The sequence below is a fragment of the Salminus brasiliensis genome, chromosome 20 (genome assembly GCF_030463535.1).
Source record: "Salminus brasiliensis chromosome 20, fSalBra1.hap2, whole genome shotgun sequence".
NCBI classification, from domain to species: Eukaryota; Metazoa; Chordata; class Actinopteri; order Characiformes; family Bryconidae; genus Salminus; species Salminus brasiliensis.
Window position 1 is genome coordinate 7123109 of NC_132897.1, and position 15740 is coordinate 7138848.

General features: G+C 41.9%; 3 protein-coding genes across 3 annotated transcripts; all 3 read left to right on the forward strand.

Annotated features, from left to right (window-relative positions):
• The first annotated feature begins 2445 nt into the window (after nt 1-2445).
• On the forward strand, nt 2446-3392 carry LOC140542082 (leukotriene B4 receptor 1-like). Its single transcript, XM_072664915.1, has one exon. The coding sequence runs from the start codon at nt 2446-2448 to the stop codon at nt 3334-3336; it is 891 nt and encodes a 296-aa protein (XP_072521016.1). The 3' UTR covers nt 3337-3392.
• A 1253-nt stretch (nt 3393-4645) lies between these two features.
• LOC140542035 (leukotriene B4 receptor 1-like) lies at nt 4646-6226 on the forward strand. Its single transcript, XM_072664858.1, has one exon. The coding sequence runs from the start codon at nt 5153-5155 to the stop codon at nt 6041-6043; it is 891 nt and encodes a 296-aa protein (XP_072520959.1). The 5' UTR covers nt 4646-5152; the 3' UTR covers nt 6044-6226.
• Nucleotides 6227-13840: 7614 nt separating this feature from the next.
• Nucleotides 13841-14782, forward strand: LOC140542128 (atypical chemokine receptor 2-like). The gene has a single exon (XM_072664977.1). The coding sequence runs from the start codon at nt 13841-13843 to the stop codon at nt 14744-14746; it is 906 nt and encodes a 301-aa protein (XP_072521078.1). The 3' UTR covers nt 14747-14782.
• The last annotated feature ends 958 nt before the right edge of the window (nt 14783-15740 follow it).

Sequence of the window (15740 nt, forward strand, 5' to 3'; positions counted from 1 at the left end):
ACATCATTTATTGAACACTGACTTGAACCATCTTTACAAATAAAAATTAATTAAACTGAAAAATATAAAAATAAAATAACACATACACACGTGGACAAAATTCTTGGTACCCCTCGGTTAATGAAAGGAAAACCTACATTGGTCACAGAAATAACTTGAATCTGACAAAAGTAATAATAAATAAAAATTCTATGAAAATGAACAAATGAAAATCCGACATTGATTTTGAACCATGCTTCAACAGAATTATTTTAAAAAAGTCATTAAACAGGCCTGGACAAAAATAATGGTACCACTGAAAATAATGTAATCAAAGGGAGATGTTAAAATCAAGGTGTGTCCACTAATTAGCATCACAGGTGTCTACAATCTTGTAATTAGTCAGTGGGCCTATATATACAGGGCTACAGGTAGTCACTGTGCTGTTTGGTGACATGGTGTGTACCATACTCAACATGGATCAGAGGAAGCAAAGGAAAGAGTTGGGTCAGGAGATTAGAAAGGAAATTGTAGACATGCATGTTAAATTTAAGAATATAAGACCATCTCCAAGCTGATTGATGCTTCTGTAACTACAGTTGCTCATATTATTTAGAAATTTAAGACCCATGTGACTGTAGCCAACCTCCCTGGACGTGGCCGCAGGAGGAAAATTGATGACAAATCAAAGAGACAGATAATACGAATGGTAACAAAAGAGCCCAGAAAAACTTGTAAAGAGATTAAAGGTGAACTTAAAGCTCAAGGAACATCAGTGTCAGATCGCACCATCCGTTGTTGTTTGAGCCAAAGTGGACTTCATTGAAGATCACCATGGAGAACACCATTGTTGAAAACAGATCTTAAAAAAGCCAGACTGGAATTTGCCAAACTACATCTTGACAAGCCCCAAAGCTTCTGGGAGAATGTCCTATGGACAGATTAGACAAAAACTGAACTTTTTGCCAAGGCACATCAGCTCTATGTTCACAGATGGAAAAATGAAACATATCAAGAAAAGAACACTGTCCCTACTGTGAAACATGGAGGAGGCTCTGTTATGTTCTAGGGCTGCTTTGCTGCATCTGGCACAGGGTGTCTTGAATCTGTGCAGGGTGCAATGAAATCTCAAGACTATCAAGGGATTCTAAGGAGAAATGTGCTGCCCAGTGTCAGAAAGCTTGGTCTCAGTCACAGGTCATGGGTCTTGCAACAGGAGAATGACCCAAAACACAGCTAAAAACACCCAAGAATGGCTAAGAGGAAAACATTGGACTATTCTGAAGTGGCCTTCTATGAGCCCTGACCTAAATCCTATTGAGCAACTTTGGAAGGAGCTGAAACATGCCGTCTGGAAAAGACACCCTTCAAACCTGAGACAACTGGAGCAGTTTACTCATGAGGTGTGGGCCAGAATACCTGCTGAGAGGTGCAGAAGTCTCATTGACAGTTACAGGAATCGTTTGATTGCAGTGATTGCCTCAAAAGGTTGTGCAACAGAATATTAAGTTAAGGGTACCAGCATTTTTGTTCAGGCCTGTTTCATGAGTTTATTTTTTAGAATAGTTCTGTTGAAGCATAGTTCAAAATCAATGTCTGACTTTCATTGGTTAATTTTCATAGCATTTTTATTTATTATTACTTTTGTCAGATTAAAGTTATTTCTGTGACCATTTCATTAACCGAGGGGTTATACCAACAATTTTGTCCATGTGTGTATAAAATAAAACAATTCCTCAAGTAACCAACTGTAAATTAAAACATGAGTTGTAGTGCACTTGACCTAGCAACATCAGAAATCTCATTTAGCAAGTACAACAGCAGCATACCCCTCATTTCTGAGTGAAGGAAATGATGTAAACATTACAGAATGATATAAAAAGGAATGTGCTTTCATTTGAACTCAACTGCAGTCTGTGAGTCTTCCTCCCTCTACCCATCTTTCACGAATAACACAGGGCTGCCCGTAGACATGCCTGACTTTAAATCAGCGTTCCTACATACTGAGATCGGTCGATGCAGACACATTAAAAAGAGGCAAATATCGGCCCGATATATCAGTTGACCTCTAAAACTAACCCCAAACCCTCCTTATATGTTGTCATAACAAGATGTTATACACAAGCCCTTTTCCTAGCTAGAATTAGCCGTTGTTGTTCTCTCGTTGCTTACCAGGTTTTGAATGTGCCCTCTTTGAATACTCCACTCTGAATTACTCCACTGACCGAATGTGTGTTTTGGGTCAATTCTCATTAACCATGCAGAATTAATTCTGCCTCTGATGATGTGGTTGCAAATAGAGCCTCCAGTGAGTACCTTTCACTTTCTTTCTTTTTTTTTTAACAGCAACCCTTGCTCTGCAGTCCTCACTGTGGTTGCTATCAATGTTTTTTTTTTTGTATACTCAGATACTTCAGCTGTAGCAACACTTCTAGTGACCACAGCTGCATTAAACTTCACACAGCCATGCAGCAGGACAGCAACTCTACCAACTCCTCGCTCTCTGACTCACCTGCAAACCTGGCTGCCAGTAGTGTACTGGGGCTGTGCTTTGCACTGGGGGTCCCTGGAAACATAGCAGTGCTGGTGCTTCTTTCTAGATGGCTGAAGGGAGGCAGCTTCACCCCAAAGCTGTTGCTGAGCCTGGCCGTGTCCGATCTAATGGCTCTGCTCCTGCTGCCGGTGTGGATCTACGCTCTGCTTCACGACTGGGTCTTTGGTTTGGTCTGGTGTAAGATCCTCTCCTACATCGTCTACTGGAGCCTGTACTGCAGCGTGCTGTCTGTGACTTTACTGAGTGTGCAGAGATATGTCCAAGTGCTGCATCCTCAGAAATGGGCTAAGCTCAGAGAACACGGACTGAATGGCCTTGTGTGTGGGATCTGGATCCTGAGTGGAGTACTAGGCTGCTATGCACTCATCCAGCGCCGTGTGAAGCTGGAGAAGGATGGGCGCTTGCATTGCAGAGCGCACTATCGGAATACTTCTGAGAGAGTGGCTACTTTGTCCTGGGAGACCTTGGTGTTGTTTGTGTTTGCGTTCCCTGTCCTGGTTTATTTCTACGTCCGTCTTCATCGGGGTGTCAGCCAGTCAGCTTCCCTCAACACCCACAGGATGACCAAGCTGGTGATCAGAATTGTGGTGACTTTCTTCATTTTTTGGCTCCCATATCATATCACCAACATTTTGCTGATTATTTCAATATTACTCGGACATGAAAACGTTTTGAGGTTTGCAGAAGCTGGAAATAACATTATAGGATCTCTGACGTTCATTAACAGCTGTGTAAATCCATTCATATATGCCTTCTCTGCTCGGGTTTTAAGGCAGCCCACATCTGGGACAGACACTGCTTAGGTCCTTATGAAGTAGAAGCTTCTTAGGCAGTGATTTCTAAAATTTTGTTGACTATGAGGTGAATGTGTTGTACTTTCTGTACTTTTTCCTTTATGTGCTTTCTTGGCACTTCTAATTACAATGAACTAGTTGTGAATCGGAGCTGGACTATATGAAAATTACTGATGTCAGCCGGTAAAAAATTTTTAATTGCATTAATTTTAATATTGACTCTGATTAATAAGTTAAAATGCTATGGTGTAATTAGTTTTGAGAGTCACTCCAAAGCATGAAATGCTCAAAGGTTTGAAGTCCTTATATGCCAATCAGTTCACCCTTTGGCCATCGCTGTAATGCCACCCGGCAGTTATTTCCAGTCACACAAAACCAGGCTCCCATCCTATTTCTATGAATGGGGAAAGACCAAAATACTGGTAACTGAAGGTTAGTTTGCTGTAATTTAAATGACTGATACAATCTGATAAAACCCTCATGAGTAGATTGTAGTTTTGCACATCCGCTCGCAGCGCAACCAGCAAGCTGATTGTCTCTTTTTGCTGAAGGGTGGGACTTAAAGGAGGTTAAGAGTTTTGATCACAGCGTTGCTGTCTTGGCTTGCGGAAACTTGATCTTTGATACCAACACAAAAGCCACAGGAACCATCCGCCTGGTGGCATTTCTTCTTTCAGCATGTTCAGTTCTTGTAGCTTAGCTACGCCTCCCTTAACCACAGACATGTCTAGCCACAAACCATGCAGAGGGGCAGCTCCTCCAATGGCTTGCTCCCTCTCTTACCTGAAACCCCGGCTGCTAGTGGTTTACTGTGGCTGTACTTTGCACTCAGATGGCTTCCTGTAAGTAGAACAGGGCTGATGCTGCTTTCTAGATGACTGAAAGGAGACTAGATATGTGAGATCTCCCAGGACTAAGTTTACCACTCTCTCTTCTTAGTTATTCTGATGTTTTCCTGCTGTAGACGCTTCAGTAGACCATCTGGCCGTGTCGAATGTAATGACTCTGCTCCCGCTGCCGGTGTGGATCTATGCTCTTCTTCAGAACTGGGTCTTTGGTTTGGTCTTGTGTAAGATCCTCTCCTACGTGGCTTACCGGAGCCTCTACGACAGCAGGCTGCATGTGACTTTACCCCTCTGGCTTCAATGTGGTGTTAGTCAGCTTCCCTTCTCAAACACAGGATGTAGATGATGTTTCATGCTTCATGAATTCCTTAATGTACACCTTCTCTGCTGGGGCTCTAAGGCAGCACACACCTGGGACAGGCAGTGCTTATGTTCTCCATGGAGTACAAGTCTCTCAGCCAGTGATTTCTTTATTTTAAAGCAGCATTACAGAGAATTGGTATTTCAGGAAGGAAGTGGGCTTTTGTGCTTTGAGCCAATACTCAGTGATTACAGTTTTTAGGGCCCCTCTCAGTCTTGGGCCCTTAGAATTGCCATAACGTCTCCCCCCTGATACGTGACCCCTGTCCCCTACAGGTCAGTGGAATATCACGATTCTAAAGCTGTTATTTTGAAGGAAAAATGCTATGTAATGTCACTTTAAGGTAAAGTATGACAAGGCAAATGTACATTAACCATACAGGAGGTCATTTAGCACTGATGACTTTATTAAGCAACCTCTTAGTAAAGGATTGCATTCAGAGCCTCCATTAAGAACTTTTCACTTCCTTTTTATTATTATTATTATTATTATTATTTTAATAATAGTGTTGCAACCCTTGCTTCCGGAAATCTAACTTCACACGTCACTGTAGTTGGTATCACTGTTTTTTAGCTGTAGCAACACTAGTGACCACATCTGCATCGAACTTCACACAGCCATGCAGCAGGACAGCAGCTCTACCAACACCTCGCTCTCTGACTCACCTGCAAACCTGGCTGCCAGTAGTGTACTGGGGCTGTGCTTTGCACTGGGGGTCCCTGGAAACATAGCAGTGCTGGTGCTTCTTTCTAGATGGCTGAAGGGAGGCAGCTTCACCCCAAAGCTGTTGCTGAGCCTGGCCGTGTCCGATCTAATGGCTCTGCTCCTGCTGCCGGTGTGGATCTACGCTCTGCTTCACGACTGGGTCTTTGGTTTGGTCTGGTGTAAGATCCTCTCCTACATTGTCTACTGGAGCCTGTACTGCAGCGTGCTGTCTGTGACTTTACTGAGTGTGCAGAGATATGTCCAAGTGCTGCATCCTCAGAAATGGGCTAAGCTCCGAGAACACGGACTGAATGGCCTTGTGTGTGGGATCTGGATCCTGAGTGGAGTACTATGTTGCTATGCACTCATCCAGCGCCGTGTGAAGCTGGAGAAGGATGGACACTTTCGTTGCGGGGCGCACTATCGGAATATTTCTGAGATAGTGGCTACTTTGTCCTGGGAGACCTTGGTGTTGTTTGTGTTTGCGTTCCCTGTCCTGGTTTATTTCTACGTCCGTCTTCATCGGGGTGTCAGCCAGTCAGCGTCCCTCAACACCCACAGGATGACCAAGCTGGTGATCAGAATTGTGGCGACTTTCTTCATTTTTTGGCTCCCATATCATATCACCAACATTGTGCTGATTATTACAATATTACTCGGACATGAAAACGTTTTGAGGTTTGCAGAAGCTGGAAGGGAAATTACAGGATCTCTGGTGGTTATTAACAGCTGTGTGAATCCATTCATATATGCCTTCTCTGCTCGGGTTTTAAGGCAGTCCACATCTGGGACAGACACTGCTTAGGTCCTTCATGGAGTAAAAGCGTCTTAGGCAGATTTCTTTGCTTTAAATGTGCTGAAGAATGCATTTATCGAGTACGTTCAATTGTTCTTTACTGTAAAAATAGTATGTGACTTTGGTTTGGGGGCCAAAATGCTCAGATACCATTTAACAAGCCAGTTTACCACCCTGTTATTTCCGAATACTCTGAATGACACATGCTGATTAGCCTGTAATTTTTCACAGGTCTTACTGGATAGTGTTGCTCTAACTGCGTCTCACTGTCCTTTTGGTGTCCAGTCTGCACAGCGTGCAGTTAGTTAGCTGAAGTGCCGGCCTGGTGTTAGCTTTTAGCCACTCCAAAGGATCCAGTGTGTCATATAACTGCATCTTAAATATCCATTTCAGCCTTTCTTCCATATTCTCTCAGAGAAGCTGTTGTGTGTTTGTTGCGTGGGTATACGGACATTTCATTTTTTTGGCTGTAAATAAAGTCAAGACTGATGACAGTTTTGGGGTTTTTGAATGGGCCTGTCTTATGATTTATGTGGCGTTTGCCTTTGAAACAGGACAAGTTTAAGTCTTATTTACCTCTGGCTACAAAAAATTACTAGGATCTCTTTAAAGAAATGAAACCATACTTGTGGGGCTTTTTTCCTTCTTTGATCCTTCTTGATCAATACAATATAATTTTTTCGCGAATTAATATTTTACTTTGTATTTCTTGCATTTGTTTTTACTCTAATAAATACAACAAACCAGTTCTGAATTAGAGCCGAGCTGTACAGAAATACCTAATGAGCACAAGATCATCTAGATTGAAATACTTAGTTTACAGAAAATCATGTCTGATTATTAATGTCATATTTTAAGGGGTTCCACAATGTTCTGTTCTAGAACTAGTTTTGTAAAATGTAATGCATATGTATTTATATTGTCATGGTAACATAAAATATGTATCTCCAAAATGGCAACCTTACAGAAGAAGGAAAATGCCTATGGCCCGTGAGTTCAGCGTTTGAACCCCCCGCCATCAGCAGCCGGAGTCAGAGAGAGCACAATTGGACTAGCTCTCTACTGGTGGGAGATGGTGCTCTATTCCTCCTCTCATGACTTAATGACTGAAGTGATGTGGACTGGCACAGGCTTCTGTTAGCTGGTGAGGTTGAGCTGGGCACCTGAGAGTGTTGGCAGCCTGGCAGTGCTGCATCGGCGGCAGTTTGAAAAGAGGCAGTGACTGGCATGTATTGGAGGAGACCTGTTAAGGCCTTACCTTCCTGGTGTTGGGAGCATTTCTAGTGCTAGGGGAAGTTACAAATGGGTGGAGAAAAAGGAAAATAATTGAGGGAAAGAAATTATGAGCCTGAGCCAGATTTAAACTTGTGATTTTTTTTATTAAGTAGCCCATTAAAACTGAGCTGAATGGCTGAAATCTGTTCAGAATGATGTTAATGAACAGTGCAATACGGATGAAGCAGAGAGCCATTATTTAAGAAAACTGTTTATTAATAATGCAACTCCTAATAATTAAAGCACCAACAATTCCAAACAATGATCCACAGGCCTAAACATCGTCAAAATAGGCTACAAGAACAATGTCTGAATGACTTTAACACTAACTCTTAATTTAACAATATTAAAGAATATAAAATACTTTCTGAACAAACAAATGTTTTAAATTAAGCGTATAGCCTAAGTGCAACCACACAAAAAACAGCACTAAGTTATTAAACTGCAATAGGCAAACAACAATAACATAACTTACATGCAAAATAAACCAAGATAACATCTGACATTCTTTAAATAATAAAGGCCTATGAAACAAACTGTAGTCCAATCAAAACGAATGAAATAGACTATAGGCTGGTGCAAATATCACTGTTGTACACATTAATTCTGCATTTAGGAAACAACATAAGATATATATATATATCAGTTATCAGTATATATCAATATCAGTTACGAACGAGGCAATGTTTCGCAGGCTGAAGGATTCCAGGACCATTTTCTTGAGCCCAACCCGACAGGGCCCGAGGAAAGTGGTGGGAAATCTCAGCCCGACCCGGCCCGAGTTCAGGTTGGGCATCGGGTCGGGTTCGGGTTCGGATTCGGGCAGAAATTCTAAACTCTACTACATACTGCCACCTCTGTCAACACAGTTATGTTTCAACAACTTTCACAATCCAACTTCTGTTTACTGCTATGTTTACTGTATTACGTTTACTGCTACCTCTACCACTACAGTGGAAACGCAGCAGGTTCTGAGGCCCCATCCTCTTTGCACACAGTTCTTCTTTTGGGCACTAAACATTTAACCGCAATGACTTGTACCTCCTGTGTGCTGCCAAAGATAAGAAATAAACTGCATGAGGCTTAAAAATTATTCACCCATGATTCTAAGTACGGGGTCTGGTTTGGTTGACATTAAGGTTTAAATCTTCCCAAGACACAAGAAAACCTATGATTAATAATTATGATTTTTTTTGTACACAAAGTTATTTTATATATACTTTTAAGGAATTGTAAGTGTTCTGTTTTAAGATGTTGTATATTGTCATGCTCACACAAAAAACCTTGTATCTCCAAAATTGCAAAAAAGGGGGAAAAAAAAACTATGGCCGGGGGGTTCCGAGTTTGAGAGGTAGAGGGGTAGATGGTGCTCTCTGCTCTCATTACTTTTATATTAAGTGATGTTGGGTAGCACAGGTTTCTGTTAGCTGGTGTGGTGGAGCTGGAGACCTGGTTGGTTGTAATTGAGGTTTAAGGCTTTAGACACCACCTCTGAAGGCACATAGCCCACTGAATAATGTACTGTTCCCCAGCAGGATAGCCTGAATGCCCTCCAGAATTAGTGTAATGACTAGAAAATGTCAGGAGGTAAAGGGTCTTCAGAACTGGACCCCTTTTCACCCAACACTACAGGCAAGACTTAATATTGTTATCTCGGCAGAATTATGGTAAACAAAGTATTAAATTCAAGGCTATTCAAGCCTAAATGTTTAAAAATTATATATATATTTTGCTTTTGTAGTAGTTTTCTGTAGTTCTGCAGCATTTTGCTAATACACAACTATATTCATCCAATTCATCCAGCAGTTCTTGAGATACTGACACTGTTCCTTCTCATTTTTATTATGTTACCACTACTTATTCATTCATGCTGCAACATTACTTTCACATTGTGAATAAGACTGCTGCTACTTTTTATATTATTATTATTATTTGCTTTCTCACTTTCCTATTTATGTCTACCCTTCTACTATCTACATTTTTTAAATTCCTATTTTTATTTATTTAATGTATTGCTCTTTGGGTGTAACTGGGACCTTGAGATCTCAATTTCGTTCCACCCCATGTAACACATTTTATGCGAATGACAGTAGAGTCTCCTTGAATATTAAAGAGTTGTACAGTATAGCCTCAAATTTGCGGCCGTAGTCAAGAATTACAGCATTGCCATAAATGCCATAACGATCCACTTAAGCACCAGTTCTTTTGCATTGCATTTTGCATTAGAGTTGGCAGCAGCCAGGACAGTGTCTAACCCTAAAGCAGGGATAATGCTGATATGTGTAAAGTGTTTATTCTTATCATCGTCTTCTGTCATCTAATCTTGTTTTTAATTCTGCTCTGTTTAGCAGCAGCAAAATGATCAAGATGGTGACAAGAATTCTTGTGACATGCTTTATCGGCTGTCTGAGATCTCGTTGCCTACACCAGCATCGTTGCGAAGTTACAGCATAATCACATGTTAAGGGACCCGGTTGAACATGGTGTTGCAATAGCTTGAACGCATTCCCTCCTACAAAGCTGCAGTGTGTCAGTCTTGTGAAAGACAATGCTTAGATCAAGCATTGCAACATAGTGTGTGACAGTAAGACTTCCTCTGATAGGTAAAGCACGTTCCATCACCATCATTAATGCTTTGGTAAGACAGTAGAAATGGTCAGTTGGTGCTAATTTGAATTTGTGCTACTTCAGATCATGCCTTCAGTGTTTAATTTGAGAAGATCTTATTTAACTCTTGTCTTTTTATTTGGTTGGGAATATTTTTAAGTAAACCAGTAACCACAATTTTGTGCATTTTTGGTCTGCTAAGATTAGCATGCACATGCTCAATCATTTATTAAAGTGATATCAGTATATTCCAGTTTTTTCAGAATTCGTGGGAATATTTGTAGAACAAGAGAAATCAGGTAAGCCTAGTTTTGCTGAGCAGACATTGGCTGCATAGAATTGTCGATGGCATTTCAGCAGTGAGAAGTTTGGGACCAAAATATCTGCTCTTTATTGAGGACAAATGTTCTGTGGCATAAAATGACCCCTATTATTATTATTTCATGTGACCCTGCCTGGTAAAGGACGCTAGCCTTGCCCTCAGAGCATTAAGATGCGAAGAGCCCTGGACATCATGAACATGGCTTGTTCATTAGCGATGCTGTTAAGGCCGGCGGCCAGCGTGGTAGCGATGTAGCCTCTGCAGTAGTGTTGCTTGGAGAGTTCGACACGAGTTGCCATGGCAACAATCCTGGGCAAGGCTGGTGGTCGATGCGGTAGCAATGCTAACGCCACAATAACGATGCTAATGTTGCAATAACAATACTGTCAGTTTAGACCCGTTTTCATGCCTTTACTGTAAACATTGGAAACCCTCACAGAAACCACTGTGAAAACCACAGTAACAGTGTCTCTGCGCTGACATCGCATACCAGTGACCACATTAGCGTCTTGCTGTGACCACACCGACCAGTCATAACCTTAGCACCACCCACCTAATATTGAGTAGGTTCCTCTTTTGCAGTAACAGACCTGACTATTCAAAACATGCATGACTTCACAAGACCTCTGGAGTTCTGTGGCATCAGGAACCACCAAGACATCAGCAGCAGAAGCTTTAAGTCCTGTAAGTTGGGAGGAGGGGCCTTCATGCACCACATCAATGAGTCTTAGGTGCCCATTACTCTGTTGGCATTTCGACGGTTGTCTTTTCTTGGAGCACCTTTAGCACGTTCTGTCTGCTGCACACCAGAAAAGGATGTTTTGATGATATTCTGACCCAGCCGGCTACTCGTCACAGCTGACCCTTGTCAAAGTGTCTCAGATTCTTATGCTTATGCTTATTCTTATGCATTTTTTCTGCTTTTAACACCCATCCATTACAACATAGCTCTAACACTGTAACAACGACACCATGACTATTCCTGAGTCTTACCAGACAGTGTTGCTGTCCTCTCGTTGTGTCCTTTCAGTGTGATGTGCTGATAGCAAGCTGAAGAGATTGTAGCCGGTTAGCTTTTAGCCTAGCTCCTACTCACGTCCCAGGGTTTGGCCTTCGTATTGGTCTTCCCAGTAAAAAAACGTAAGCCAGTTCTTTCCCCGCTGAGGTAGTTCAGTTTATTTTTCCGAGGGAGCAGATGATAAAGAGAAGAGATGGTAAAGCACCGCTTGCCTAGTGTTGTAGCCTTTAGCCTAGCGCGGTTCCCCATTTGCTCCCCCCAGCGCTCGTTTTGTCACACTGCAACAAATGGCAAAGGAAAAATCCTATAACTATCAGAGTCTGGAGGAGATGAGCTTCTCTTCAGTATCAGCCACTTTATCAGCGGCATTTTACAGTTTCACTTGCTCTGACTTGGTTTTCTCTAGGGGGCGGGGTTTATGTTAATTTTGGGAATGTAAATATAAGGAATTGTAACAGTTTGGGAATTGGCCTGCTTTAGCAGCTTGGTTTTGGTTCTGCTGTATTTTCTTCTGAAGGCAGTAAAAGCAGAAGGCATTTAGCTGACGCTCTTATCCAGAGCGACTTACAGGGTGACTCGTATTACAGAGGAGGGTCAGGGTAGTGTTAGGAGTCTTGCCCAAGGACTCTTATTGGTGTAGAGCAGTATAGTCACCCAGACCGGGAATCGAAACTAGTCTCCCACATGGTGTGGTATCTCAGTGGCAGGTGTTATCTGTTGCGCCACACCAACCACATACAGTGTGTGCAGAATTATTAGGCAAGTTGTATTTGAGAGGATTCTTTTTATTATTGAACAACAACTATGTTCTCAATCAACCCAAAACACTTAATATTTATAAGCTTAATATTTTTGGAAGTTGGAGTGGGGTTTTTTAGATTTGGCTATCTTAGGAGGATATCTGTTTGCGCAGGTAACTATTACTGTGCAGAATTATTAGGCAACTTAATAAAAAACAAATATATACCCATAATAAAATAATATAAACATAATATATACCCATCTCACTTGTTTATTTTCACCAGGTAAACCAATATAACACAAAATGTAGAAATAAACATTTCTGACATTCAAAAACAAAACCACAAACAAATCAGTGACCAATATAGCCACCTTATTTAACGATGACACTCAAAAGCCTTCCATCCATAGATTCTGTCAGTCGCTTGATCTGTTTACGATCAACATTGCATGCAGCAGACACCACAGCCTCCCAGACACTGTTCAGAGAGGTGTACTGTTTTCCCTCCCTGTAGATCTCACATTTTATGAGGGACCACAGGTTCTCTATGGGGTTCAGATCAGGTGAACAAGGGGGCCATGTCATCACCCTTACTGGCCAGCCACGCTGTGGAGTATTCGGATGCATGTGGTGGAGCATTGTCCTGCATGAAAATCATGTTCTTCTTGAACGATACCGACTTCTTTCTGTACCACTGCTTGAAGGGGTCTTCCAGAAACTGGCAGTAGGTCTGGGAGTTGAGCTTCACTCCATCCTCAACCCGAAAAGGTCCCACAAGTTCATCTTGATGATACCAGCCCATACCAGTACCCCACCTCCACCTTGCTGGCATCTGAGTCAGAGTGGAGCTCTCTGCCCTTTACTGATCCAGCCTCGGGCCCACCATAGAAAAATCAGTCTTAAGATATTTCTTGGCCCAGTCTTGACGTTATATCTTATGTTTCTTGTTCAAAGGTGGTAATTTTTCAGCCTTCCTTACCTTGGCCATGTCCCTGAGTATCGCACAACTTGTGCTTTTTGATACTCCAGTAACGTTGCAGCTCTGAAATATGGCAAAACTGGTGGCAAATGGCATCTTGGCAGCTTCACGCTTGATTTTCCTCAATTCATGGGCAGTTATTTTGTGCCTTTTTTTTTCAACACGTTTCTTTGCCATGAAACGCTTGATTGTTCGGTGATCACGCTTTAAAAGTTAGGCAATTTCAAGACTGCTGCATCCCTCTGCAAGACATCTCACAATTTTTGACTTTTCAGAGTCCGTCAAATCTCTCTTCTGACCCATTTAGCCAAAGGAAAGAAAGTTGCCTAATAATTAAGCACACCTTATATAGGGTGTTGATGTCATTAGACCACACCCCTTCTCATTACAGAGATGCACATCACCTGATTTACTTGATTGGTAGTTGGCTTTCAAGCCTATAGAGCTTGGAGTAGGACAACATGTATAAAAAGGATGATGTGATCAAAATACTTAACTAATAATTGCCAAATAATTCTGCACACAGTGTACATACAAATACAGTTTGGCATCCAAGTCATCTAAAAGGCCAAAACATACACAAAAGGTTTTTCAAAGTATCCAGTCACGATAGATTATTACAGACAGATAATGATTTAAAGGCTAAAGCAGCAGGTCTGAAATTGGACATCTGATCTTACTGATGGCTGAGCATTGAGGAAAGTGGTGAAAAATGTGCTCTTACTTTTGCATATGTAAACTAAACTCATCCTAGCATTGCCGCTCGCTTCGACTTTGCATATAAACACCAGAATACCTGTTACCTGTCTCTGTTTATATTCATCCGGCATTGTCCTCTTCAGCTCTGCTGCCAGCCCTACACCATGCAGCGGGACAACTGCTCCAATGGTTCACAATTCAGCGAGGCCCTTCCAATATACAAAGCCAGCAGTGCTGTGTTGGGTCTGTGCTTTGTGCTGGGGGTCCCTGGAAATATAGTCGTGCTGGGGATGCTCGTCCGACGCGTGAAGGAGAACAGCTTCACCACTTGTCTGCTGCTGAGCCTGGCGGTGTCTGATCTGCTGAGTCTCCTTCCACTGCCGGTGTGGATCTGGGCTTACCTGCATGGTTGGATCTTTGGCTCTGCTGCGTGCAGGATCATCTCCTACATTGAATACTGGTGCCTCTACTGTAGCGCACTGTGTGTGACCCTGATGAGCATTCAGAGGTACATGCAGGTGCTGCATCCTCAGAAGTGGGCTAAACTTGGAGACAGAGGACGGAAGGGTCTTTTGGCTGGGATATGGATCCTGAGTGGACTTTTGGGCTTACATGCGCCTGCCAAACGTCGAGTAGGTTGTAAACCGAACGGACTCCAGGACTGTGGTCAACAATTTAGGAATGATGAGGAGAGAGTAGCCATTTTGCTCTTGGAAATATTGCTGTTTGTGATCTGCTGCTCCTTGCTGGTTTTCTTCTACTGTCGTCTTCACAGAGGGGTTAACCAGTCACCGTTCTTTAGCAGCAGCAGAATGACGAAGCTGGTGACGAGGATCGTGGTGGTGTTCTTCATTGTATGTGTCTTGGTTCCGATTGCCAACATGTTGATTATTATTATGGTGTTTCACAATAATCTCACTAGTCTGACTGTACCTGCAAACCATTTACTCAAAATATCTAGAGCTCTGACTTTTCTGAACAGCTGTGTGAACCCATTTCTCTACACATTCTCGTTTAGTGAGCTGCGGTGTCCCTGTGCTGCGACAGAGGACACAAACAGATCAGATTAGGGACCCGGTCTGTTTTTTTTTACTTCCCGATTCAGATCCTGTCTTTGTGTATCTGTACATAATACAGTCCAACAGAAGGTAAGACACAGTGTCTATAATCAGACTAAATTCTAATCTGATTGACTTTGTTTGGAGGATAAAAAATGATAAAGGAGACTTTATCATTGTGTGAATAAATACAATTATAGAATTTAATTTTTTTAATTAAATTGTAGAAATGAATTAAATTAATTGAAAAAGTAGCAGAAATGTGATCACAATATAAAAGGAGTGTAACAGCATGAATGAACTTGGACTGATACCTGTTGTTGTTGGTCTACCAAGGTGTAATAACTGGTTATAGTGAGTGAATGTGTGAATTTCTGTAGCGTGTGTGTATTAGCATTAGCGTTAGCCTCCACTCGGTTCTGAATGTGCTCTTGAGTGACTGAAATTCCTTTATTTACCTTCTGAAGCGTCTGCACTGCTGCCAGCTGGGTAATAATGTTCTTCACACTGCTCTGAACACTGTGGTTAAATACACAGTGGAGTTAAAATGGCCGATACCCGATCCATTAATGTCTGGATCAGGACTTCCCTGTTAAAAATGCTTGAGCAGTTATAAAGTCATATCTAGTTTGTGTCATTTCAATCATTTAATGAAATGTATTTAATATGTGTGCCAGTGTTCTGCTCAGCTCGGTTAACTGTAATTTAAACTGCATCAATCTGCAAACAGTTCTAATAAACATGTGAGCTAGTGATGTCAATGTCATCTTCACTTTTGGATAGGCAAATTGATATAGTGGCAGCAAACACAGACACCACTGCGTCCAAAGTAAACCTCAGGAAGAGTGCCTCTCTACTCTCTCTACTGTGCTCTCACATACCAGCGACATCAGCATCTCACTATGACTGTGTAGCAGGATTACCAATATTCCCTCACCTGCTTTCGCACGCATATGAACCTGAGTGACGTCCCATTCTTAATCCATAGGGTTTAATATGATGTTGG

Bases quoted from the DNA above. Each gene is read 5' to 3' on its own strand.
- LOC140542082 (XM_072664915.1), top strand. From the start codon at position 2,446: ATGCAGCAGGACAGCAACTCTACCAACTCCTCGCTCTCTGACTCACCT.
- LOC140542128 (XM_072664977.1), top strand. From the start codon at position 13,841: ATGCAGCGGGACAACTGCTCCAATGGTTCACAATTCAGCGAGGCCCTT.
- LOC140542035 (XM_072664858.1), top strand. From the start codon at position 5,153: ATGCAGCAGGACAGCAGCTCTACCAACACCTCGCTCTCTGACTCACCT.